The 27,696-nt window shown below is 49.9% G+C and overlaps 1 protein-coding gene and 1 pseudogene across 1 annotated transcript in view; one reads left to right on the top strand and one right to left on the bottom strand.

Moving 5' to 3' along the window:
• Positions 1 to 27,696, top strand: part of CCDC57 (coiled-coil domain containing 57) — an 87,771-nt gene that overhangs the window by 47,429 nt on the left and 12,646 nt on the right. Inside the window, 2 exon segments of the mRNA XM_033090174.1 lie at positions 7,257 to 7,372; positions 11,953 to 12,169. Coding sequence (XP_032946065.1) covers positions 7,257 to 7,372; positions 11,953 to 12,169 — 333 coding nt within the window.
• Positions 15,783 to 20,198, bottom strand: LOC117013533 (protein Hikeshi-like; annotated as a pseudogene).

Raw genomic sequence — 27,696 nt, 5'->3', positions numbered from 1 at the left:
TTGGCAGCATTGTTGTTACAGTAACCAAATGACTGGGAACATCTCACTGTCTGCCTAGAGCCTTGGAGTCCAGACCTGGGAACGCGCTCGGCCGTGAGCAACAGGAGGGAGCGGTCTGCATGCTTTTCAAACTCCATGTGATGGGGTCTGCCTCCGCCGTTTGGTTCCAGCCGTGTGGATGATGCTTCTGTCAGACACGATCAGACGGCAGCTCCAGGTTCCTCAGAAGCTCTCCCTTTCTGTATCATTTCATCATAGCCCAGCCTGGCCTGCTGACTACTCTGCATACTTCAGCTGGGACGTGTTCTGTGCAAGACGCAGCCTGCAGAAAAGCATATTTGAATCAACAGACATACCGAGGAGGGTGTATGTCCGTGTGTGTGACTCTGTGAGTGGCTGAGTTTGCACGTGTGTGACTCTGCATGTGTGTATGCGTGCTTGTGCATGTGTGAGTGTGGCTGCATGTGTGACTCTGCATGTGAAAGACTGTACACGTTTTTGAGTGGCTGCATGTGTGCATGTGTGTTCACATGTGTAAGTGGCTGCATGCACGCACACACAGAAGGCTGGAAGGAAACATACCAATTTCTTGGCGGTTGGGGAGAGGACTAGTGGGAAGAAAAGGTGTGGGTTTGATGAGATTCGCTGTGCTCGTGAACACACCCACCCACTCCATGTGCTTCCTTTTGGGAGCCACTGTCCCAGAGCCACACTGGTGGTAGGACTCAGCTGTCCCAGTGTTTAGACCAGATGGCAGAGGTGTTGGGCAAGACTGGTCTGTCCACATTTTTCTGGAAAGATGTCTGGTTTGTAAATTGTGTGCCTGAAGTCACTGAGTGCTGCATGGTGACCACCTGTGACAGAGCATCTTGTCATCATTTAACAGCCAAGGCCAAGCCACACGCTCTGTCAGCGGTGGTTTCCAGGTGTTTCTCTGGCAGTTCCAGCACCACCAGGCAGGGCAGACCCCAGGGTTCACCTGCACCTGCCCCAAGCCGTGTCCTCACCTGTCTGCCTCTGGAGGAGCCCGTCCCCGTGGGCAGCTGGCAGAGCTGCCCCTCACCACTTGGCAGCAGCGCTGCCGGGCAGGTTTCCATCCCACCCTGCCACTGACCAGCGTCAGGCTCCCGTGCAGGTCCAGGCCTTCAGATGGAGCATATGGGCGGCTGGAGGTGTAGGACCCACCTGGCCCTGTCCCCGTCCACGTTTGCATCAGCCCATCGCGAGGAAGCACACGGGCTGTGGCGCTGGCTCCAGTAGGTGACGTGTGACGTGGTGGTCCCTCTCTGAGATAGAGACAGTCATGCCGCCCGCCGTGGGGTCCAGGCCAAGACCACGGGGGAAGCTAGAGCAGACCGCACCGCTGAGTGGACTTCAGCTCTGGTCACCTCTGTCCCTTCCGAGCCCTTCTCCTGCGGGCTTCCTCCTCCCAGAATCAGAGCCCCCTGGCATTCCTGTGGTCTGACTGAAAGTGGGGCTCCTTAAAGCGTCATGTCTGAGATCGAACCCTTTTTACAAAGACTTAAGGGAGCAGTTTTAGGTTCACAGCAAAATTGAGGGGAGGTACAGAGAGTTCCCATCCCCTCCCCCCACTGTCAACACCCCCACCAGATGGCACATGAACCTACACTGACACATCATCCCCCAGGGTCCGTAGCTGACATTAGGGTCATTCTCTGTGTTGTACATCCTATGGGTTTGGACAAATGGAGAGTGACACGTACCCCCCACTACAGCGTCATGGAGGGTATTTTCACTGCTCTGAAAGTGTACCCCCTGCATTCATCCCTCCCTCCCCAGCCCGACAACCCCCGATCCTTTTACTGTCTCCTTAGTTGTGTCCGTGCTGGAACGTCATAGGGTTGAAATCACCCGGTACGCAGCCTTTGATACCTAACATATTTTTTAAACATTTTTGTTTTTCTGATTATAAAAAGGCTGTTTGCTCACTGTGAGAAGTATTAATTTGTACAGGAAAGCACAAGCGACTAGAGCCTCTCATCTGTCCACCAGGGTGTCTGTGTGCTCACGCTCACAGGCTCCCTAGCACCCCACTGGGCCCCCCCACCCCCTCCGATGCTTTCTCACTGAACGGCCCATTGTGCACATTTTGAGGTCATTACCATGGCTGGCTCCTTTCAGAGGCGACATCGTACACCGGTGTCGTTTGTTCTGCCAGCAGTTCTGCAGTGTCCAGGCACACAGACACCCTTCTGTGACACCTTCTCGGGACGTCAAAGTATTGAGCGCATGAAACCGCCCTCCAGAGAGAGCAGCCCTGCATTGCTACGGCTGTAGATAAAAGTGCCTTTCTGACCACAGCTCACAAACTACATATTTGTTAGGAGTTTTTGCCCATCTACTTAGGTAAAAATATTTCATCGTCTTAATTTATATTTCTTTGATGAGTGTGTGCCATTTGTATTTCATTATCATGTCATTTTCCTGCTGACTTTTTGATTCATCTAGAAAAGATGTGATAAAACAGTGAATCAGAATTCCCACTTCATGTTTTCAAAGTGGTTAGCCAGTGGGGCCGACGCTGCATCGAGGCGTTAAGAGAAAACATTGATTTACATTTAACTTGCTATGATTACACATGAACATCTAAAATCCCATTGTAAGTGCATTGAGAGAAGCGGGGATTTCGGCCACATTTTTGAACTGGCTGACTGAGACTCCCACCCCTTGATGTCAGCGCCCGCCAGCCCTGAGAGTGATGGCTTAGCTGGAAATTGTGGAGGTAAGAATGTCCAAACCTGTAGAGAATTATTAGAAAAATGTATTTGAGCTGAACAGAGGATATGCCTGGCAGCGAGAGCAAGAGATAAATGCTTCCTAGAAATGACTGTTTGCAGCTGCTTTTATGCCTGGGAGTTAAGGAGGGACCGGGAGGAAGATTCCTTGGAGGTGGGGAAAGCCCCAGGGAGGGATTACAGGAGAGTTAACAGACCTGTGCTGTCCTGAGGAGGCTCTCGCTTTAAGAGGAGAGTCGGAAAGAGGCTTTGCAAAGGCCTGTGTGAGCCTGGATCCACCGAAAGGCAGGCCAGCCGGCAGAGTCACAGGCCTGGGGCATCTGTGATCAGATCCCCTGGGGAGGTTACTTTCCATAGAACCCCGTTTTCGTCCACAAAATAAAACTCGGTGTTGGCGTTTTCTTACAACTTTGTAAAGAAACCCGTGCTCCACTGTCCTCAGAGAAGTCCGGCAGGCTAGCCTGAGGGCTGTGTGGGAGGGACCAGCGCCACCTCCGCAGGGACCTGTCCTCTGGCCGCCCCCCATCTCTCCTCCCTCCGTCCCGTGTCCCGGGGTGGTGCTTTGCTGTAACTTATCCAGCTCTAGAATCAGTGTGGTTTTTAAATCTTATGACTTGCGATTATTTTTTCCATTGTTTAAATCTCAACCATTCATTCTTCAAATGCTTTAAATACTCTTCCCATTTCTTTCCAGTCTCTTCTGGAGATCTTACTGGACACTCGGACTTAAGGTGTGAGAGGAATTTCTGTCTCTGCCGCCTTCCAGCAGTTTCCCCAGGGGCAGCTGAGCCAACGGGTGGGGTCCTGTCCTTACCTGCACTTTCTATTTCATCCTTTCCAAGGGCTTCATTGTGCTTTTCTGGATTTCTTTAACGTTTATTCTTTCTCGTTTAGTAAAATTTTAAGGTGTGAATTTTCCATCCAAGTTTCACTTTGGCCCTCCCAGAAGTTTCGAGATACTGTTACCAGTGCGATTAGCTTCTAGATGTTCTGCGGTTGGGGCTCAAGTTTTCTCTTTCACTCAAGAGTTTTTAGGAGAGTTTCCACATTTCTGTAGTTATTTTTAAGCCTGTGTTGAGTTCTACTTTTGATTCTGTTCTATTAAGCAATTCTATTAAGTACGTCTTATTGTCCGTACTTATTAACATTCTTTCTGAATTTATTTCTACTTGTTGACTTCAATGGCTGAGAAGCAGGTTGTGCTAAAACCTCACGCGGTCCTGTACCTCTCTGTGTCCCCTCCCCATGGGGTCGTGTCGGTTCTCAGGCCGTGCCATCCGGAGTAAAAAGGTGCCTGACAGCTACAGCTCCTCAGCCCCTGCGACGCAGCTCCTGTCTGATGTGTGATAACGTTTAGTACTATTTCTTTGACCAAATAATTCTCAGAAAGAGGTAAAACACGGCTCCCGCACAGTTATGTGAATGAGTGCGTGTTCAGGATTTTCTCCTGTCATCACTGAGGGGACCAGTCAGATGTCACAACCAGTTCCAAGGAAAATTCAGAAAAGCACAAATTTATGTAGAGTAAAGGAATTGAGTTGCAGATGCAAATGGGAGCAGAACTAGTTCTTGGGGGCGGGGGGTGGTGCTGGGAACAGGCGGGGTTGGCTGTCCAGGCGTGTCTGTGAAGTGCCAGAGGCCTGACAGCTCCAGGGTGTGCTGTGGGTGAGGCCACAATTTTCCCTACAGTTTCTCTGCTTTTGATAAAGAATAATTTCAAAGAAAGATTAGTTTTGATCCCAAAACAAGTCTCATCTTGTTGGCCTGCTTACTTCCTTGGGTGTCCTCAGAGCATACACTGGCCGTGTCGGCCCTCCTGAGTCTGCTTTGCTAGAAGTTTCCGTGCGGATTCCGGGTTGGACATTTAACAGATTCTTTGTTGTCCTGGGGCTGGGAGCCCAGGACTCACCAGGTTTCATTTGCTGGGTGATTCTGAGCAAATTCCTATTTCCTCTCGAGGTTTTCAAAGTATTCTGAGGGCCCCGGACCTGCCAGGATGTGATCCTGACGCTGTGCTGGCAGCTTCCCTGGCTCCATCAAGAAGAGCACAGCTCCTCCCGAGAGCCAGGTCCCTACAGTCAAACTCGCGTCATTCTCTAATCTGGCTGCCCAGGCAGAGCCTTGGTTGCATAATCGCTGTTTCCAGTCAAGTCCTGGTGAAAACAAGCCATATTGTCACTGAGCCCAGGCACATGACCGTGTTTCCCGGGAAGTAAGTGCCCTGCAAGAGCTTCCTCGTTCTGGAGGGCTGGGGGGGCAGGGCGGAGAGCGAGGTGGCACTCAGAAATGCTTCCTTTCAGTTTAGAGGGAAGGGAAAGGGTCCCTTCTGTTGTAGAACGACACCTCCAACATTCCAAACAGAAGGCCATCAGCTCTCATTGGCCCCTCCAGCCCCGAGGGGATAAGTCCTGTTCTGTTCACTCTGGGTCCTGAGGTCTCGACAGTCCATGTCTGTCTCGACTACATTTCTAGAAATTCTGAGGCAGACACGGGACTGGGCCAGCACTGCTCCGCAGACGTGAGCGACCAGCGGGCCGTGGATGCCTCACAGACGTCTGCTCAGCTCGGAGGCATTTCAGAGTAAACACAAAAGCTCTGTGACCGCAGGAACCTCGGCTCTCTCCTGCCTGTAGGAGCTTTGTTAGTTTTTAATGATTCAAACATAATAAAGACAACCATAAAGGAAAGAAAATCATCCTGGCGAGACTGGGTAGATTACACAGACGGCAGAAAGCAAGCCACACAGTGTAGGTGAAGTTGTCACAGCAAACTGAGGGAACAACCCATCAAAACTGGGCAGACTTTCTAAGATTTGAACACATTTCATAGCTTTTCTTAAAACTGGCATTCTTTTTTGAAGCTTGGTCAAATACATATAACGAACTATGTCACTTAAACCATTTTAATGTGTCCAGTTCAGTGACATTCGCAATGCTGTGTGACCATTGCCACCATCTGGTTTCGGAACATTTTCATCCCCAATGAAACGCTCTGCTCAGCAGTCACCACCCACCCCTAACCCCCTGCCCCAGCTCCTGGCGACCAGCAGTCTGCTCTATCCCAAGGATGGACTTGTGGGCATTTCCTGCACAGGGAGCCCCAAACTGTGTGACGTGTTTTCGAGACTCGTCCACGTTGCAGCGCGTCAGAGCTCCACTCTTCATGGCCGAGGCTGTTCCAGTGTGTGGACGGCCCGTCCACCCACCAGTGATGGCCGTCTGGTTTGTTTCTGTCTCTGGCAACTGTGAACAGAGCTGCTGGGAACGTGCTCGGGCGAGTCCTCGTTTGAACCTGTTTACAGGTCTCCTGGGTCTGTCCCTCGGGGTGACCTGCCAGCTCACACAATCACTCTGTGTGACGGGCCGAGGCCAGTGTCCATGGTGCCCTCACTGGTTCACGTCCCACGGGCGGAGTGGGAGGGCTCGCGTCTCCCCGCATCTCTGGCTACACTTCTTTCTGTCTTCGTGATGCCAGCCATCCCGGTGCTGTGAAGTGCTGTCTCCCTGTGGTTCTGACCTGACCAACGATGCTGAGCGTCTTATGGGCTCGTTGGCCATTTGTGCACCTTCTGATTTTATAGCTTTTAAACTCAGCTGTTGTAAACGGAGGAAAATGAAGTTATTTCCAAGTTCTGTCCCTCCTATGTCCTTGAATCACCTGGAAAAAACCACTGTTAGTTTCGGGCCACGTGAGGAGGTCCACGGCAGCAGAAACCATGTCAGAGCCACTCAGAGGTCCATCACACGCATGTGTTCAGGTCGCGGTCTTCAGATGAGTGGAGATGTCTGCTTCTAGAAAGTTTCTCTGTCGCAGCATCCAGTCTGGTCAATACCGACAGGCATAACCCACAGAGAAGCAGCTGGGTCGGCAGGAAGCTTGTGTGTAAGCAAGCCGATTCGTTCCTGAGAAATGTTACTCAGCAGTAACGGTGTCTTGCCGTATGTCAGTTTAAAGATCAATTTCCAGGCTTTTTCGGTAACGTGACACAGGTGAGTTCATGACTCACTGGATGCCCACCCCGTTTCTGAGAAAGAATGCCGAGCTTGCTCACAAGCATCGTCCCTTGGTATCTGTGGGGGCCTGGCTCCAGGCACCCCCCAGGTACGCGAATCTTTGGGTTCTGGAGTGCATCCGTGGGCCATCCGCACTGCAGGTAGGGAACAGCGGCGGGGACAGCTGACTGCAGACTTACACTTTGCTTCCATGTTTTGCTGCCACAAGGGTGTGTCCTCAAGTCTGTTGGTGAAGGAGTCCATTTCCACCCCTTTGAGAAGCTGTGTGAGGACACATGGCTGTCGAAAGTTGCCTGTGTGTGTCATGAGCTCTGTGGGGGCATTCATACCCTTCACAGTTGTCCACCCGAGCTCGAGCTCGCTGGGACAAAAGGGACTTTGGTTCTCAAGAGGGACAAGCTGTTCCTGAGTGTTTGTAGTGCGTATGAGAGAAATCGGAAGTGATGTGCACACAGAGAACAAACACTTTCCTTCATTTTGTTTCCAGGGACACCACGTCACCCCCTGCCTGGCCGCAAGACCCTCACCCCAGGTGACAAGACCCAGGCCCCCTCGGATTGCGGCCTGCCTGTGGGACAGCTGCAGCCCCACTGCACAGCGCAGGTAACACTCCTTCATCTGAGAAACGTATTTTAATAACTTTGGACTAGTTGCTTAAGTATCATATTTTCATTACGGAAACTTCAAAATACAGTCAACACAATTTTAAAAGCCTCCAATTTTCAGCACCGAAACGTAGTTACCAATAACATTTCAGTCTGTTTCTGCTGTTTTTTAAATTACAAATTACATCAGATATATGTTCGACTATAGGTCTACCCACCCGGCTGTTCTTTCTTGAAATATTCCCCAATATGGTAGGTTTAAAAAATTACATCATTTAAAAATGTCTTGTATCCTTAGTGGTATTAAAGTTTTCAATCTATTTATCTCCCATTTGTTTATTCTTTGCTCATTTTTCTACTGGTGTGTTTGTACTTTTCTTGTTAGTTTGTAAGAGTTCTTTCTAGATAAAGGAAATTGCTACTTGTCTATTCTAAATCTTTCTGAAACTTGTGATTTGCCTTTTAATTTTTCATTTTTCTTAAATCTACAGACTTTTTTTTTAATAATCTAATGAACTCTGTCAGTCTGCTGTAACGGTTTATTTTGCTTTTTGGCTTAAAGCATTTTTCTCTACTCTGAGTTTAGGTTAATAGTCACTCATTTTCCCAGTTGTTCTATTTTACTAATTGTCATAATACCCTTTTCCTCACTGATTTGGAGTTCACATTTTTATCATGTGCTAAAAATTGATACTCTTGCTTATGTTTTTTTAATTAATTTTTTATTTTGAATTTAAAATTTACACAATGTTGCAAGAATAGCACATGGCCCTTCACCCAAACCTACCAGTTGTTAACTTATTGCTACGTTTGCTTTATCTTCTCTCTCTTTGCTCCCTCTGCCTCCCCCACATTTTCCATGGAGAGAGAGGGAGCGATGACAGACAGACAGACAGACAGCTCTTATCCTGGGCCAGTTCAGAGTAAGTTTCAGACATAGAGCCCCTTTATGTCTAAAAATAAGTACACCCCCTGACATAGTTACAGTAAATTACCAAAGTCAGGAAACAGCTTTCATACAGCCCTAGAGTTTAATATTCACATTTTGCCAGCCACCCGTTTTTAGCCGTTCTCTGCCAAGCAGCCCGTCCATGACCTCAGTCAGTCCAGCACTTGTGTGTGTGTGTGCACGTGTGAATGTGTGTGCACGTGTGTGGGCGTGTGTGTGTGCACACGTGTGGGTGTATATGTGTGCACATACGAGGTCTGACAATTAAGTTCATGAACTCATTCTAGAAAAAGTGCCACATACCTCATTGCTGATATCACTATGGTCACCTTCGAAGGACTCCCCTTGGGAAGCTATGCACTGACACCAGCGTTTAGTCCACCCTTCAAAGCAATGGCCATCAGAGCTGTCGTCGTATTACCCTTGATGTCCTGAATGTCATCAAAATGTCTTCCTTTCAATATTTCCTTTCTCTTTGGGTACAGAAAGAAGTCATTGGGGGCCAGATCAGGTGAGTAGGGAGGGTGTTCCAATACAGTTATTTGTTTACTGGCTAAAAACTCCCTCACAGACAGTGCCACGTGAGCTGGTGCGTTGTCATGATGCAAGATCCATGAATTGTTGGTGAAAAGTGCAGGTCATCTAACTTTTTCACGCAGCCTTTTCAGCATTTCCAAATAGTAAATTTGGTTAACTGTCCAGTTGGCACAAATTCATAATGAGTAATCTCTGTGATATCAAAAAAGGTTAGCAACGTTGTTGCAACGAGCTCGCGAACTTCATTGTCAGACCTTGTATGTGTATGAGTGTGAGCCTGTGTGTGCACGTTTCGGTGCCTTGTGTGCATGCACGTGTGCCTGTGTGCATGAGTGTCCCTCAACCAGAATAGGTCGTCCGCCCCCCTTGGCTTCCAGGGCACTGACAGTTGGAGAAGCCGGCCGGTGGGCCTTGGTCTGTGGGATCGACGCTGCAGGATTGTAGGGCTCGGGCTATGTGCTGATTTCCTACAGCGTTCCTGGCAGTCATGCGTCTGCTTCAAACAGCAGAGCGTCGTCATGTTTTCGCAAATCACATTACAAATATATGTAACAAACTTGCCCTCGTTTCTGTTCCTTTACCAAGTTCTGTTGGCTGTTCTCTCTCATTTAATCTTTACTGGGTAGATGCTGTTATTTGTGCACTGATTTTTTTAAATAAATATTTTAGACTCTAAGAAGATCCAGAGAACCCCTGTGTGAATACCATCCAACTTACCAAGTAAATGTTGGAAATTCAAAGCCGCTGTAGTGCTCTGCCATACTCCCACCCCTTCAGACTGGCTGAGGCTGGTGTCTCTGAGCGACGGTTGAAAAGCCGTTGTAAGTCGTGTCTGGCTGTGCACACACCTTTCTGCACACCTGCTCTCTTTCACCATAACATGTCTGAGCCGTGTCCGTGCAGACACATGTCCTAGTTCAAGGGTTGGCAGACTTTGTCTGCAACCGGCTAGACAGCAATTGTTCTCACCCTTAAGGGCTGTGCAGCCCCTGTTGGACACGTCAAGTCGCGTCCAGCGTGAACACGGCCACGGGCGGACCGTGACCAGATGGGCATGGCTGCACCAGTGAGCTTCATGGATCTTGATATTTTAATTTCTTATAATTTTCATGTTGTGAAATATTCTTTTTCTTTTGATTTTTCCAACTGTTTAAAAATCTAAAAACTTTCAGCTCCTGGGCTGCACAAGCAGTGGGGCAGGCGGGTTTTGGCCTGGGAGCTGTGGTTTGCCTAGTCCATTTGATGACTGTGCCTGTCCTTCCAACTTACATGTTCTAGCCATGGCGGCTATTAGGAACACAGCGGACGTTTCTAGAATGATTTTATCTGCCAACTCTGCGTAACGAACTGATGCTAACATGCGTGCGCCCGTGGTCTCCTGGGTTCTGTACGCTGACAGACGTCGGCTCTGTGGTGAGGGCCCGCCCTGTCCCCCAGGCTGTACCCCTGCTGCCTGGCCAGGACACGCTGCAGCACAGAGGCAGGTGGCTGGCACCCCCACTATGTCCTGTTCAGAGAATGACCCCCCCCAACAGTTTAGCTTCTGCCATAGGTTTTGGTCTTCTGTCGAACCACACAAAATTGCCATTTTTGTGGGTCAAAGTAGTTAAATATCAGCAGTTTCACATTTGGACCTAAGTCCAGCCTCGTGCAGACCCTTTGTCAGTTGAAACAAGTTCTTTCTGCTCCTGTTTTGCTGAGATGGTGCCCAGGACTGGTGCTGAGTTCTGCCAGTGCCCATCCGGGGACCTGGCTCCGGCGAGTGTGCCGCCAGCCTCCCTCTGCCCGACGCCACGCTCTGGTTAAGGGCGTATGTGCACTGCCAGGTCCTCACAGGGGCAGCAGTGTCCCCTGAGCCTGGGTGGTGTGCTTCTGCCTTGGGGGCCTCCTCACTTTTCGTTCTTCAGGAGCATTGCTGTACAACAGGAAACCTCCACCCTCACGGATCAGGCGTCTGTGCAGTTTCAAGGGATATGGGGGCTTATAGTCTTGATGCTAATCTTTATCTGTGGGATGTTTTGCAAATACAGTCTCCCCGTGTGTAGTTTGTCCTTTCAGTTTATTTTAAACGGATAGAAATAAAAGCAAGACGGAGGGCCTGTTACACCGCGAGGTGACATGAGTTCTGAGCTGCTGTTAGTGAGGTGGGAGTGGCCACAAGCTCCACTGTGCAGGAGGCCGGTGGACAAGGGCAGGAGCCCGGTGTGAGAAGTGTGGGGGGTGGGGCTAAGTTCATGCTGGCCGCTGGACAGAGCGTGTCCTTCCCTTTTGGCTTGTCACCAAGTGGACTAATTTCCCAGTACCAGCAACTTTGGAAAAGTGTTTCTTCTAATCTTGAGTGAAGACTCAGTAACATGCCCAGTGGACAACCCGTGGACACTGAATTCCTTATTTAAATGTCTGTGGCAGGACACCAAAAATACGAAGGAGGATGGTTTCTGCGACAGCTCAGCAAAGATCCGGTCCCACGTGGCTCAGACAGGCCGCAGAATCGATGCTTGGCGAGGCTGTGCAGCGGGCAAGGTGGAGCCGGTGCGGGTACAGAGAGGGGTACAGAGGAGTGGCGGGGCATGGCAGGGCTGGGCTGTACCCTGGTGCTGGGTGTTTATGGCACGTCTCAGTGTGGGGACCACCCTCGGGAATGCCATGCTTGGTGTCACAGGAGAGGGCCATTACCCTGAGTGCCATCTCGGTCGCCAGACCTTCACATAGGTGACAGTGCTGTAGTGTTAGCAGAAGGGTCCAGCCAGGCAATGAGGTGGTGGTGGGACCCAGGTCCCACAGTGGCCCTTCTTTGTGGCACACTGGCCTCACGCTCTCGCCCGTCCCTCCAGACCCCAGCGCCAGACCCCAGCGCATCCTGACGGCCTTGCCTCTGCCATCCCTACACTGAGCTCCAAGGGACCTCAGCTGATGGCACACTGCCAGCCCCTGGCCACGGGCACACGGCCTGCCCCCAGTGACCTTCCTTTCATGTCCTTGAGGGCTCACCACAAAGGCCTGTCACCTACCCAGATGGGTAGGGAGTCCTGTTGCCTCTGTGTTAGAGGGAGAGTGCTTCCAAGGGTAACTGTCATTTCTACCTTTTACAGAAGCCACACGAGGTCTCCACAGTGACGTGCAGATCAACTCGTCAGAAAGAAAACCAGTCCCCAAAGCCACACCAGGCTCAAGAATTCCACCAGGACAATGGCCACCACACCCAAAGGTCCTCGTCACTTGCCAGCAGCTCCCTTCAGGACACATGGAAGTTACTGGACCTGGGCTCCAGCCCTTCTGGCCTCACCTCCCAGGATGACTCGACTCCAGGTAGGCGAGCGCGTGCGTTGCTGGGCCACTGAGGACACCGTGGTTGCTCTCCAGTGCTCTCCTCTGCTTGGTGAAGCTCCTGCACTTGGGGCCAGCCACCTCCCTCCTGTGGCGTGCTCCCCGAGCGCCCCCGCACGCTCCATGCAGACCCAAGGACAGAGCCCGGCTTCCCCAGCTCGGCATCCAGCTGATGACGGTGTCGCGTCTACTCAGAGTGGAGCATCGTCTCCACGAGAAGCAGGCAGGCCCGTGTGCAGGGCCCCTTTGGGGCTGCTGCATGAGCCCAGGATGTGGCAGGAAGGAAGGAGGGAGGGGACACTGTTGGAGAGGCACTGACTTGGCGTCGTCAGGTCAGTCCAGACAGTGCCTTCTCCCTGTCTCACAGCCACACGCCTGCTAACCGTGTCAGCCACATTGGCGGGCCGGCGTTTGTCCCAGCACCCTCCTACCGATGGCCATTCTGGCTTGTCACAGTCATGTCACCGTAATACCACAGTGAGTAGCTGCATGGGCTGCAGCACACATGTGACAGTACACTCAGAAGTGTCATCAGGTCTCATTTGGAGACACGGTCAGCTGGCTCCTTGGGGACTGTGCCAGCTCACACCGAAAGCCTCCCAGCACAGGACCCGCCGACTGCCGTCGTCCCCAGGCGGCAAGGTGTCATTTCAGCGCCATTCCTCCCATGAGGACATTGTACATGTGCTTTCCTTTAGTTCTCTGCCCATTTCTATACGTGCTTTGTTATCTTTTTTATTGATCTGTAGGAGCTCGTCATATATCACGGAAATGAGGCTTTTTCTGAGCTGTAAATTGCAGATATTTCCCCAAGGTTTTTCATTTGCTTTTTTTGACTTTGCTTATGGTGGTTTTTATCATGCACGTGGTTTTTATTTTTATGTAGTTAAATTAACGTCCTTGTTTTTAATCCTTTCTGGGCTTTGTGCCATACTTAGGCCTTTTCCACTCTGAGATTTGAGATGATCCTTCCAGGATTTCTTCTAACACAGTTATGGCTTCGTTGTTTTTACATTTAAGTCCATGGACTAGTTGGAATTTATCCCAGTATGTGCTACAAGTAGGAACCAGTTTCCCCAGATGGCCATTGAGATGCTCCACAGCAGCTGCTAAAGCACCCCACGTCCCCGCCCCCCACTTGTTTGACATCCACGGTAATGCTACGCCTTCTGGGTATATGTGAGCCTGAACCCCGATTGTTTGTCGTGTCCCACTGCCTCTTGGTCTGCTCACGTGCGGTATGTGGTGTCCGAGTGACTCTGGCTTCTGGTGCCTTCTCAGGTCTGGCTGACCTGGGACCCCTCTTCATACTCCTTCCTCAGAGCATCCGAGTTCTCCTCATTCATTGATTTTCCCACAGCCTTTAGACTCAGTTTGTCTAGTCCCCCCATTGCCACCAGCTTTCTTAGGGTCCTCATGCCTGTTCTCTGACTCAGGAAGAGATGACGTCGTGTTGGTCTGTGTCCCTTCCCCGCTGTTACGATTTAGCTTTCAGCTCTGGACTGTCTGTTTCAGCACCCGTGAATCTGCCAGCGCACACGTCCCCTGGCCCCCAAGCTCTGTGTGCTCTGTGGCCTGGAAGCTGCGTGGCCACTGCTCGCCCCGTTTTCGTTCAGCTGTGTGTTCCTCGTGGGCTCTGCCAGGAGCTTTTGGGGGAACGTTCACTGCCATTCGTTTGCTTGTCTCCTCCCCCCTCTGTTCTTACGGCGCTTTGCTGTCCTCATCTTGACAAGACGTTGTCTACTGGCAAAAATAACTCTCCGGATAAACCCACAAGAGCAACGGTTTATTCTGGAAAAAGGAAAAAGAAACAAAACCCACCAAACCGCAGTGCGGGAACGCACACCTCCAACCCGGGGCTCCAACTGGCTCCCACGTGTAGAAGGAAAATAAAGGCCCGCTTCCAAGACGGCTATTCTGTTCTTTTCATCCCTCCCGCTGAAGTTACCACAAAGTTCAACAGGAAGTCAGGGCTAGAGAGTCAAGGGGGTAGGGGGAGCAGCTCTACCCACAGTCCTCCCAGCTCCATGTTTAAGCATCCCAAGATGACAGTTCACTTTTATCCATGTAAATCTCTCCTTGACCAGGTGTTTGTGGGAAATTTGTAGGAAACGAGGCTGGGCTGTTTTCCCAGTCCAGCAGCAGTGTTTTCTTTTTTCTGGTGTTTCAGTAAGTTCAGCCTTTACTTGTGTCTACCAGTGAAAGTCAGTACCTACGAGGTCCTCCAGAGAGTAGTCTCTTCCTCCCCCAGAGACCATGCCTCCTGCAATAGGACCCCACCCCCACCGGCCTGTGCATGTCCTGGTCTCCACTTCTCCTGCCTTCTAGAAGGCCTGCCTCCAGCCCCTCAGCTGTGCCCCTCACCTCTGAGAAACGCTTTTCCTGGCTCCTGCAGAGCCCTCCAGCTGCCTGTCCAAAGGCCTGTACTTGCCCCCCTGCCAAATTCCCACTGCCTTTGGCAGAACTACCCTTTCTCCCATCTGGGCTTTTAGCTCTTTGTTTGAATGGAAAAAACAAAACAAAACAAAAAAACCAGGGGGCAAGATTTAAAGGAAAAACAGGAGACCCGAGAGCTTTCTGATGCCCATGTCCGGTCAGGAACCTCCCTGTTCCCTGGTCAGCGTGCCCGCCGACCACAGCACTGACCCTCCCAGCTCCCGTGGGGCCTGTCCTCTGTCGTCCCCTCCTCCTACTTCAGGACTCAACTCGCATTTTTACTTTTTTCTCTAAATTGTGTGGAATTTTTTTAAATCCCTAGAGTCATGAGATTTTTTACTTTTTCACTGTCTTGGTTAGCGATTTCTCATATTTTTACCTTTTGGACAGAGAATAAAATCACCGTGATGTGAATCCTTCTGAGAGAGTGAGAACCGTACCTGCGTGTGGTCCTTCACTCTATCTTGAGGCGTGTCCTTAGGTACGTGTGTTAGGTTTTTGCCAAGACCACTGCATCACGTCCCTGCTGGCCCTCATGTTTTTTGCCAAGAAATCTGTTTTGTCTTACATCCGGAGGCCACCTCAGTGCCATGGGTTCATGCTCCGCTGGCTTTCTGCATCCTATCGTTTCAGCCTCTGCATCCTCCGGCTGGCGGACGAGGCTGTCGGCCATGGAAAGTGCAGCACTCGGGCTTCCTTTCCCTGTGTCCCAGGCGGAGTCTGTGCTTGGTCTGGTGGTTTCATACGTTTGCATTTACTATGATGCTCTCGCATTAGCGCTTTCCTCCAACATCTTGTTTTCTATGCGGCATGCTTTAAATTCTTTGAAATGTTTTCTCCTGCCTCTCTTTGGGTAGATCACATTTTCCATTCCCTTCTGCCTGTTTTTAAGTTGTAGTCTCAGTTTTCACTCCTAAATTATGAAGACCCCATTTACTTTCATTTCATCCACCGATTTCTTACTTATCAGCATCTGTAATGAGGTCCTTAGCTGCTGTGCGGGGGTGGCTGTGTTTCAGACAAAAGTGAATTTGACTAAGTTCTTTTAGTTTATTTGCTTTTCAAGTCTTTCCTAGTAGTCTCATGGATATGTATTTCTTCTTTTAAGATAAATTTAGAAGAGAATTTTATATGGGAAGAGAATTTGGGAAGAGAATTTTTATGTTTTCCAAAAGAGAGGGTTCTGTGCTAGTCGTCTTTGAAAGTTTTCATACCATTTCAGAACCACATTTGCTGGAATGAACATTTCAGATGGACTTGGTGTCATCTGGTCCTGAGAGATAGCAAATGATGAAGCAAAATTATAGAAATTATCCAACAGCTTTTGTGTGAACTGAGTGAGTGAATCAACTGAGGATATAGCAGCATTACCTACAGGAGTCTGCTGAGCCAGACTGTCCAATAATTCCACGGAAATTCCAATCTGAGCAACAGATGGAGTTCATACAATATTCATGGCTCCAAAAGGGTGTTGGCTTCCTTCTCCAGATTTAAGACCGAAATTTTGAAGATGGCACTTGGTTTCCCATTTGTGACAATTCCTAGGAGTTGCCATACTGGCGATCCATTTGAATCAGGGTAGGAAAAATAGACAGATCCTCCCATTCCCTCAGGAAATGGAATTGTTCCCAGCATAAAAACGACCACATGGTTGATATTTTCATAATCAGGTAGGTCAAAAACAAATTTATCTTCTGCCACTTGTTGTGCAACTATTTGTACCGGCCTTCCCGCCACCAAGCAGCCAAACATGGCAGCGGCGGTTCCTCTCAGCAGGCAGGGACCTGAAGACCGCAACTAGAAGTCCTTGGGCTACTACGCTAGTAGAGCCTAAGAACCTTCCAAAATATTTCGGAGAACGCAAGCCTCGCCACTACGTAGCAACTATGCCAGGGGCAGGAACGCCTCTGCCCCCGCGACCTCTGACACTTCTTCCTAAACAGCACGCCTCTCAGGCTACAAGTACTTCCGGGGCTTAATATATGGGAAACTTTTTGAGGCTTTATCTGTGAGAGTATTTTAATTTTTGCCTCATTTAGATGTTCCTTCATTAAGCATAAAACTCCAGTCTTCTATTGCTTGTCATATATCAGGTAAGTATCTGGATTGACACTTGCACTGAAAACAGCTAAAGTGCTGAATAAAACACTCAAACCATGCTTGTGAGACATCAGTAAACAGCAGGAGGCTCAGGCCTTCTCAAGCTAGAGCCCGACTGAGGGAGGAGCCATGACGGCAGGCTGAGCACTGAAGCTGGCTTTCAGCCAAGGACTTGGTCAAAGGGGGTGAGCTCGAAAATGGGTGCAAGTCACAGGGCTTAGAAAACAGGCGACAAGAACCAGGGTCCACCCAGGGCAGGAATGCAGTGGGGGCCCCCACCCGCATGAAGCTGGAACTCGGAAGGGCTACACCTTCAGTGTGAAGGTGGATCACAACCCCCCATCCCTGCCCCTCCACCTGCCTCCCGTGCTGGGGGCTGTGGGGGACACTGAGGACATGGCCTCATACTCACTGGTGTCTACTTACAATCTGCCATTGCAGTCAGCCTTCGTGTGGTTTAGCCCCAGTTAAGACCCCTGGGTAGTCTGAGGATTTCATCCTGGAGTCATTCTGAACTGGTGAAGCCCCCAGGAACTAGACAATAGCAAATGCAGGCCATTTCGGGGGGACTCCACCTTTGTTCCAGGCCATGAAAAATTCCTGCAAATCAGACTCCAATTACAAATGCAATCCCGGACACAAGGAGCACGACCAGCAGACGTAGACCTGCTGGAAGGTACAGGGCATCAATAACTGTGCTTCGTATGTTTAAAGAAATAAAATACCAGCAAGGAAATTCATTCCAGAAACAACGAACTATAAAGAAAGACCAAGTGGACTGAAGGAAGAACCAAATAGTCCTTTAAGAAGTGAAAAATGTATTTATTGAAATTGAAAACTTAGTGGAAGGGGTCAACAGCAGAGTGTGTATGCAGAATTAATGAAATGGACATTCTATATGAAGAAATTACCCAGAGAGACAGAAGGAGGGAGGAAGAGAGGGAGGGAGGGAGAACAAATGAACGAACGAATGACGGAGGAAGAAGAGCCGTGTAGGACGCAGTGAGAAGCTGTGACGCGTGTTGGTCAGAACCTCAGAAGGAGAGAATGTGGGCAGAGGTGACACTTGAGGGGATGGGGCTGAAGTGTTGCGAGGTGGTAATTCCCAATCGCAGGAAGCCTGAGGAATCCCAGCTTGCAGAATCACAAGGAAATGCCCACTGGATGTGTTCTAACAACACGCTGGAACCCCAGAGGTCGTGAGGCTGCTTTGAAAGGTATCAGAATAGATAGGGTACCTTCAGCGAGGTGAGGCTGACGCACTGGGAGCCCAGGACAGGGACAAGCTGTCTGTGTACCAGGAGAAGACAGCTGTCACCCTAGACTTCCACACGGGGACCTTGCCTTTCCCGAATGAGGGCAAAACAGTGACTTGTAGACAATCAGACAGAACCTCACCACCGCCTGCGTCCACTGAAAACCTTCCCAGTGGGAGATGGCTGGTGCGTGCGGCGAAGGGCAGGACCATGTGGTCTCCGTTTGGCTTTATGGCCACGTGGTCTCTGCAGCGCCCCGGCCCCCACCCCAAGCCCCACAGCAGCCACACTGTACATGTGGGCGTCTCTGTGCCAATAAAACTATTTACAAAACAGGTCGTAGGCCTGTTTCTTAAGCTGAGTAGACAGGTGTTTCTTTTATTCTTCAAAATATTTTATTTTTTATTATTCTTTAAACTGATATTCTTGAAACCATACGTGTCCGTTATATGTACTGCATGTAGTTTGGGTATCTTTTGTAATGAGAAGTTGTGAGGAGGAGGAGTGGCACCTGGGGGGGTGCCACAGGGAGGTCAGGTAAGGTCAGGACAGAAGAGGGCCCTCATTTCTCGCAAGCTGAGTGTCACTGTGGTCATCTGAGTGGTCTCAGTGGTGAGGTGCGATTGTCATTCCAGCCTGCCTGGCTGAAGTGGCAAGAACGAATGGCTGGACGCCTTAATGGAGAAGTCTTGCTCTGAAAAGCAGCCGACCACAGGCAGCCATGGAGGTGGTGTGAGGTTACAGTGTGTTTAAGGCAGGCAGGAAAGAAGGCTAACCTGTGATAATTCCTCAGGTGAGGAGCGCAGCAGGGAGTCCGGGGGCATGCGTCCTGGGGTCTGACGGGACAGGACGGGGGGGGGGCTGGGGTCTGATGGGACAGGACGGGGGGGGGGGCTGGGGTCTGATGGGACAGGACGGGGGGGGGCTGGGGTCTGCCGGGACAGGACGGGGGGGCGGGGCTGGGGTCTGACAGGACAGGACGGGGGGTGGGGGGCTGGGGTCTGCCGGGACAGGACGGGGGGGGGGGGGCTGGGGTCTGACAGGACAGGACGGGGGGTGGGGGGCTGGGGTCTAACAGGACAGGACAGGGGGTGGGGGGCTGGGGTCTGCCAGGACAGAAGGGGGGTGGGGGGCTGGGGTCTGACAGGACAGGACGGGGGGTGGGGGGCTGGGGTCTGCCGGGACAGAAGGGGGTGTAGCTTTGAGCTTACCTGACTTGAATGCTGACCTGTGCGCCTGCCACATGGTGCCTTCATGGTTGCTGGCAGAAGAATGAGACTCCTGGGTCAGGCAGAGCAGACAGTTATGGGTCCCCTTGTGTGTGTGTGTTTGTGTGACCCCCTCACCCCCGTCCCACAAGGCAAAGCGGAGCAGGGCCTGTGTCCTGGGTATGTGTCTCAGCTGAGGAACCCCGAGCAGGGAGAACCTCATTCTTATCTAGTGGGCAAGCCTATCTGCCCTTTGCCCCAGAGGGAGTTGTGCCCCAAGGCTGCGAGCTGTGCAACCACCGGCTCAGGCGGGTCCAGAACAGAAGCTGTGGGAGCCGTGACAGGCAGGAGCAGGTGCCAGCAGAGACCTGACCCAACAGTCGGCCCGTAATGGGAAGGCGGTTCCTGTCACATCCCTTTATTTCCCCCTTTCAGATGTGACGCAAAGCCGTGGGCACTGAGGGAAGTGTAGGTGGCTTGCAGGACGGGAGTTGTGAAATGGCTGCTGGGCGAGTGGGCAGGCCGTGGATGGGGTTGTGGGTCCCTGCTAGGGGCTGTGGGTGAAAACGGAGCACATCCTGGGCGGTCAGCTCGACTCACAAAGACAGGTGGCGGTGACGTCCCGTTCCGCTGGTGACAGAGGCTGGCCTGGAGCCGGCCTGGGGAGATAGATAGTTGGAGTGGTGTGTGTCAGACCAGTGAAAGTGACATATAAGTTTCCCAACATTGTCTCATGGCGGCACCCATAGGAAATCACGGCATCTTGACAGCATTCTAGACCGCACTGACCAAAAACAGGTCCATCAGCTGCTCTGGGTTTCTTTCCTCCAGGGTGTTTCACAGCACATCTGTCAGAGGCCAGAGGCGGAAGTTGTGTTTCTCACCTCTGGTTTAATTCTTTAATTCTCTTTCTTTCAATAACCCAGGGCGCCCAACAGACCCCTCTTCCATCTCACTGGCTGCGTGGTCACATGGCCTCCCCTTGGCCAGTCATTGGGAGACTGTCTTAGACCAGAGAACCTGCCCCTGGAAGGGAACAGTGGGGGGGGGGGGCGTCCCTGGGCGGCAGAGTGGGGAAGGGCTGTGCGTGGGGCTGGAACGGGGCCTGGTGGGGGGGGGGGTGCGGCTGCTGTTCCTGAGACACATTTTACAATAAAAAGTGGGAAAGACACATCGCAGCATGGGCTTCGGGGGACTGAGTTGCTGTTATAATTAATTGTCCACAAAGTTTCTCTCCTCTCCTCGTATCTTGAGTATTTGAGCATGCATAATTGAATTACCTGGGTGACACTTCTGCTTTGTCCAAGAATATTTGCTAGAACCTTATTGGGACCTAAACGATGGCTCTTAGAAGAACTCAGGTTAAGATGTAACGGTGCGATCTTATAATATCATAACTAAGTATTATAAAGGCAGCTGTCTTCTCCAAATTGAAGTAACCAGTTAGTGTAATTTCAAGACGGTGTGTGTTGGGGGAAGGGCAGACCCCTCCCCCACAGAGCCTGGGAGGTGGGAACACCGGCTTCCTGTGACACCTGCCATCTAGACCACGCCCAGTGACAGAGCTTGAAATCAAACCTACAAATACACAGATTGGAACTGAGTGTTTGCAAGCAACTAGAAGGTTAACCTTAGATATTATTTAAAATTCACAATTTCTAAGATAATTCTTTTTCAACCTCAAAAATAATCAAACTGGAAAGATACTCTTAAGCACCGTCACAGGTAGGTCAGTGATACCTGAGTATCTCACCCCAGCTAACCAGATGCACCAGGGAGATACAAGCATCTGACCTCCCTGGCACACGGTGGGGTCGGCCTCAGGCGGGTGAGGTGGCCGCACGGCCTTCTGGGAGTGCAGTTTGTCAGTGTGTCAACCTTGCTGGCTGTGGGACGGCCACTGGAGCAAAGGGAGCTGCAGCCGCCTCTGGCCATGAGTGACTGCTCCCTGTGGCTGGGAGAGCAGTGAAATGATACCAGGGTGTTAGGTGAACTCTGCCGTCCTCCCGCTTCCTCCCCTGCTCACCTCCCAGTTCCCATCCCCGTCCACCAGGACACAACTGTCCAGCGCCCTGCTGCTGCTGCAGACTGGCTCCGCACGCTGTTTCGTGCAGTGTCCTCTGTCCTGCTCGGTTGCATACCCCAGTGGGCAGCAGCTTTTCCTGTGTCTGTCTGTGGCATTTCTTGGTGTCGTGGAGCGTCCTGAGCTGCAGGTCTTCTCAGGGGTTGGCGGCTGTAACTGTCCAGGCGCTTTCTCTGACCTTCTCGGGCTCGCGGGCATTTAGGTTCTGCGGGTATCCAGCTCCCAGGGCTGGCCACGCTGCCCGGAGCCCATGGACAGGACAGAGAAGGAGAGGGAAGTCCCTGGGTCAGAGTGCATGTCCTGAGCCTGTTTCCAAACTGAAGCTTCATGGCTGCAGGCTGTCAGCGAACCTTTCCTCACTGCAGTTTAGGGTGATCCTTATCAAGCACTTGCTTTTCCTGCCAGTCTGATAGGTGAAAAATGGTATTTCCTTATTGGTTTTCAGTTTCAGTTTTTCAGCTATGTGTGCTTTGAAATAAGGAAATGAATGTTCTCTGTGATTATTGAAAGTCAGAACACAGAAGGATGGGAACGTGTGCTCTAGAAGGGAAGGCTGCCCAGGCCCTGAGGAGGGGCAGGGGTGGGGGGTGGAGGGGGGCGGCCAGATGCCTGGATTTACAAATAAATGCCATCTGGGTGGGTTTCTAAGAGGGGAGAGTGCAGCTGAAAGCCCATGTTGGTCAAGTGCTGATGAAGTGCCAGGCCTTCCTAGAGCTTCACTGGGCTGAGGTGTGGGGTCCCCAGGGTGAACTGATTGATTCCACAGAGCTCCTGGGAGGCCACAGGCCCAGGTCCCCAGTGACACCCCAGGCTGCATAGCACTTAGCCAGATGTTCCAACTCCCAACCTTCATTCCATTCCCTGGAGTCCCAGAGGGGACAGGGATGGGGTAGGTGGGGGAAGGGCCAAGGTTGTCACAGGAGTCAGACAGATAATGGACTGGAAGCTCCTGAGGAATGTGGCTGCCAGGGATCAATACCCAGCCCAGCCCTGAGGGGGGCACGCCTCCCCATCTCTGTCTCTCTTTGGGGTCTGAAGGGTCCTACAGTGCACCCTGCTTCCTCCTGGGTGGAGACTCTTACCCACCCCACCCCCCAAACTGAAAATGAGGGAATAAGAAAAGATGAGAATAAGAAGGAATACGACTTTCAAAGGGGCACAATCGTAGTGTTGGGTTTTTCCTTTAAATTTTTGGTTTTTTAAAAATTACATTAGAAAATTTTAAAATTAAATTTTTTTCATTTAAAAAGGGTTGGGTGAGCTGTTAAGATAAGATGTGCGTAAGCCTGTCACCTGGCTGCTAATACAGAGTCGTTTGAAACCGTGTGCAGTTAGGACATGTCCATGGACGACAGAGATGATGTCTAAACCAGATAACAGGTTGTCAGGCTGTTCTTCTCTAAGGGCCCAGGTGGAGCACACACCCGTCCCAGCGCAGTGTTTGCAGAGCCTCTGCCAGTTTTCCCTGGGCCCCGCCACGTGGCATTGTTCCTTCCCGGCATCTCAGGGAAGCTGGCCTCCGCACTCACATGACGAGATGCTGCTTAGTCGCTGAAGGTTACCCAGCATACAGCGTGGGTCTGGGTCAGAACCCACGCCGTCTGACTCCAGACCCTAAGTCCACCTGGCAGGGCAGGTCCCAAACACTGGTACCCGTGGGCCCCAGGCAGCAGGTGGCTGGTGAAGACGTTGGGCTGGTGGTGGCTGGGGCCACCCCACAGTTGTCTCCCCCCGTGGTGGGTCCAACCAAGCCAGGTCTTCCATGGGTTGAGTGAGATGGGCTGGAAAGCTAATTTTTATATAGAATGTTTCAGTTTTTAAATATTGGCAACTAATTAAAAATCAAAACAAAGTGAGCCAAACCGCAGCTCACTTTGGAGCAGGCCCTCCAAAGAACCAGATCTGGCTACGCCTAGTGACACATGGCCCTCCAGTAAAGAGCCGTGTTTATGGTTTCACGTGGGTAACAAAACAAGAAGACACATCATGGCCCGTGGCCATATCAGCCTGTGGGCCCCAGGGGGTGTGTTCACGTGTCATACCACATACACAGCAAAAGCCTCGGGAACAGGAATGGAGTAATCTGTCCTCCCAACAGGTGTTTTTCTGTTTCCTGTGAAACTAGGGCTCAGCCGCCACGTGCTGCACTTGAGTGATGCGGGGTGGGGAGGAGTGGGGCGCAGCTTGTAATGACAAAGGAACAGTGGAAACCGCACAGGATGGGTGACCACAGAGGACAGTATGTGATCCCACTGTACACGCTGCTCCTGGAACATTGCGTCCTAATCTGCCCATCTGTGTGCTCGGCCTGGGTGCTAACCAGAGAACTCCCCTGAGCTCTGGGAATCTGTACAAGGCTCGGTGTGCCACCATGACACGAGCAGGCTGAAGAGAACCTTGCCAGACGCAGCTCAGAGACTGGCCATCCTACCCCATGGGACAGAGGCTGCTGTGAGCCGGAGAAGGGCTGTCCTCTGCACCAGAAACGTAATGACGCAAGCCCCGGTCAGGGCTCGAGGGCTGGGCTGCAGGAACACGGGCCAGGAACGAGGTGAAGTGCCTTCTAGCACAGGGCTCAGCCACATGCTCACTGCTGCTGTCACAGTGACCTTGGGAAGTAGCCCACAAGGGCACGACTGCTCCAGGATCCCGGGGTGAAGGGGTCCTGCCCTCTGGCTGCTCAGCTGTTATCTTTGTCCTCTTGGCCCTGCCCATACGATGCTCAGGAGGGGACTGGATGAGCCCCAGCCCAAGGCATCGTCTTGTGCCTGCGCCCAAGAGGCCCAGGCACCATATGCTGGTCACAGGAAGAACAGCAGTGCCTGACGGGCGGGGGGCGGGGGGCGCTCAGCTTCCTGCCATCACCAGTGATCACAGCCTGAGACTTCTGAGGTACAGAGCATCCTGAAAACTTTGAGAACAGATGGTCAAATAGATCTTTGTTGGCTCTTCTCTTGAAGTTGTTATGATGAAGCACTTACTGCCACCTAGGAAAACTTGTGTCGAAATAACTTTTGAAACAAAGTAAATACTTTAAGAACTAGCTGAGTCTTTCGTGGTATTTATTCTGGGCACAGAGCCTGGCTAGCACTCTCTTCTGCTTCTGGCCAGCCTCTTGTAAGGACTGGACTTCAACATTCCTCCACAAACAGGTAGAAAACTGGACCAAATACAGAAGCAGCTGTTTTAGACGCTGGGTGCAGGCAGCACAGGTCTGTCACCTTCAAATAAGTGCAGCGATGAAGCTATGGGTCCCCCAGCTCTGGACTGCTGGAACAGGGACGGGCACCAACAGAGCTCAGGAGCTTTACCGAGTTCAGGGAGCAGGAATTGGGGTTGACGAGGCTTCACTCTGTACAAGCCCGTAGAGTAAAGCTGCACAGATCTGGGCAGAAGAGAGACAACCAACCTGTAAGCGGAACCATTTCCAAAGTGTCACAGGGGAGGGAGATAGTCAAGCTCCAGCCAGAGTGGTGGGTCCCCAGCAATCACTTCCATTCGTTGGAGACCCCGGGCTAGTTTTCTCTGGAGTAAAGGCCCATGTAGACTTATCCTAGACAAGCTTAAAAATAGTCTTTGAAATGACCAAACAAGGAGTCCACCTGCCTACCAAAACAGAGCCCAACACTCTAAAAAGTGAGGAAATTTCAACAATATTTGCAATATCTGACGTCCTATCAAAAATTACAGGGCATGGGAAGAAGCAGGAAAATGTGATCCATATTCAAGAGGAAAATCAGTCCGTAGAGACCCAGAAATGACGGAAATGAGGGAACAAGCAAAGACATTAAAAGAACTATTATGGCTATATTCAAGTATTTAAAGAAAAACATGAAACAAATTGAAAACATAAAAAAGAGCCGAACAAAACTTCTAGAGATGAAAAGTACAATATTTGAAAGGAAAACTCACTGGGTGGGGCTAACAGCACAGGGGAAATGGCAGGAAAAGGAATGGGGGCTTGGAGACACAGCAGTCAACTCTCCAGAATGATGCCCAGGAAAAAATGGGGGCTAGAAGCAGCCTTGGTGACCTGAAAGATCGTGTCCATGAGCCTGACAGAAAAGGGGAAGACAAAGAGGGGACAGAAACAGCATTTGAAGAAATAATGCCCTTTTCTTTCATAATTTGATAAAAACTCTTAACTCACAGTTCCAAGAAGTTTGCCCCAAACAGCAGGATAAACACACACCCATGCTTGCAACCCAGGGAATATCATGATCAGATTCCTGAAAATCAGTGATAAAGATAAAACCTTAAAAGCAGTCGAAGGGAAAATAAAAAGCACATTACATAGAAATGAATGCAGATAAACACTATGACAGACTTTTCTTCAGAAACTGCCTAAGTCGGAAGACAAAGGATCGTCACCTTCAAAGTGCTGAAAGAAAGCTGTCACCTAGAATTCTATATGTAGCAGAAAAGCCCTTGAAAATTAAGGCAAATTTAAAACGTTTATTACAGACAGACAAATCTGATAGAACTCACACCAACAGACTTGCACTACCAGAAATTTTAAAGGCTATTCTTCAAGCTGAATGATGCCAGATGGAATCCTGAATCACCAGAGAGGAACACGGACGCAGGACTGGCAGTTGTGTGGGCCAATGATGAAACCACACTTTCCCTTTTCTCTAAAAGGTAATGGATTGTTTAAAGCACACCTAATAACAGTGTATTACGGGGTTCGTGATAGATGTTCAAGTGAATTGTGTGACGAAATGGCATAAATGGCAGGAGAGGGGAAGGAAGTCTACTCTTGTAAGGCTCTTGTATGTGAAGTTGTGTAATATTATTTCAAGGTTGGATGTGATAAGTTACAAATGCATATTGTAAACCATAGAGCAACCATTAAAAAAAAAAAAAAAGCCACAAGGGCGTGGAGCGAATAGCGCAGTCCTGAAGGTAAAATGGAATATAAAACATCAAAAGTACGCAGGAAACAAGGAAAAGGGGCAGAAAGGACAGATGGGACACATGGAAAACAATTTAATAGGAAGACTCATTTAAAACCAACCATGTTGATAATAACATTAAAGGTGATGGTCTAAATGCCCCATTAAAAAACCGACTGGAAGAAAAAGGCAGGAAACTCACTTTCAATATAAAGATACAGATAAAGAAAGCTGAGTGCCTGTGTTCATATGAGGCAACTCAGACTTCCCGGCAGGGAGTACCAGAGGGACGTTTCATAATGACAGCATGTCAGTCAATCAGGAAGACACAGCAGTCCCAAATTGTGAGCTGCTAAGAAGAGAGCTGAAAACATGTAAAGTGAACACTCGCAGAAAAAAAAGGAGGTGTACACAGACCCCTGTTCCAGTTGCAGACTTCAGCACCTCTCCACTGCGATCTGATGGAACAAGCAGAAAATAAGCGCGGACAGAAAAGCTTTGTGCCTTAACCACCTTGCCCTCACTGACATGTTTACGCCTCTCAGAACGTGCATTTTTCCAGGTGCACATGGAACATTCCACAAGGTATATATTGGGCCATAAAACTGGTCTCAATACATTTAAAAGGATTGAAATCATACAGAATATGTTTCCTTACCACAGAGGAGTTACCTTGGAAATCAATGAGAGAAAGATATCTATATAAAAAAAAAATCCCCAAATTTTGAAAATAGAACATTTTTTAATAACTCATGAGTCAAAGAAGAAATCACAAAATAGTGCTTAGAAATGTATGCCCTTAAATGCTTGCATTATAGAACATTGCTGCAGAATCAGCAATCGACACCTCCGCCATAAAAGGCTAGAGAAATAAGAAAAAATTGAATTCAAAGGTTATAGAAGGAAGGGAATAATAAAGATAAAAGTGAAATAGAAAAGAGAAAAGTAATACAAGAAAACAATGAAGTCAAAATCTGATTCTTTGAAAAAATGTCAACAAGCATCTAGTTATACTGATCAAGATAGAATGAGAGATAATACAAATTATGAATGTCAGGAGTGAAAGAGGGGCATGGCCTCATGTCCTATAGGTAGTAAGAAGATAATGGAATAATAAGAACAACTGCATGTCAATAGTTTGACAAGTTTATATCGTTAAAATTGGCAAATTCTCTGAAAGACCCAAGTTAACCAAAACTGATTCAAAAAGAAGCAGAAACGTGAGTAGGTCTGTATCTGGTAAAGCAATTGAATGTGTAACTGAAAACCTTCCCACAAAGAAAACTCCAGGCCAGAGGGGTCCACTGGTGAAGTCTATAAAACATTTAATAAAAAAGTAATATTAATCCCATCCAAAAATAAAGGAAAAGGAAACTATGGGCCAGTATCTTTAATGAACATAGACCAAAAAATCTTTAATAAAATATTAGGATATCAATGCCAAAGATAATGTGAAAAGGGCAGAGTTTCCCTACCTAGTGGGTGTTATCCTAGCAACAAAAGGTTGGTATAACATTAAAAAATTAGTACA

This window comes from Rhinolophus ferrumequinum, chromosome 21, assembly GCF_004115265.2.
Source record: "Rhinolophus ferrumequinum isolate MPI-CBG mRhiFer1 chromosome 21, mRhiFer1_v1.p, whole genome shotgun sequence".
Classification (NCBI taxonomy): Eukaryota; Metazoa; Chordata; class Mammalia; order Chiroptera; family Rhinolophidae; genus Rhinolophus; species Rhinolophus ferrumequinum.
This window is presented reverse-complemented; position numbering and strand designations above follow the sequence as displayed.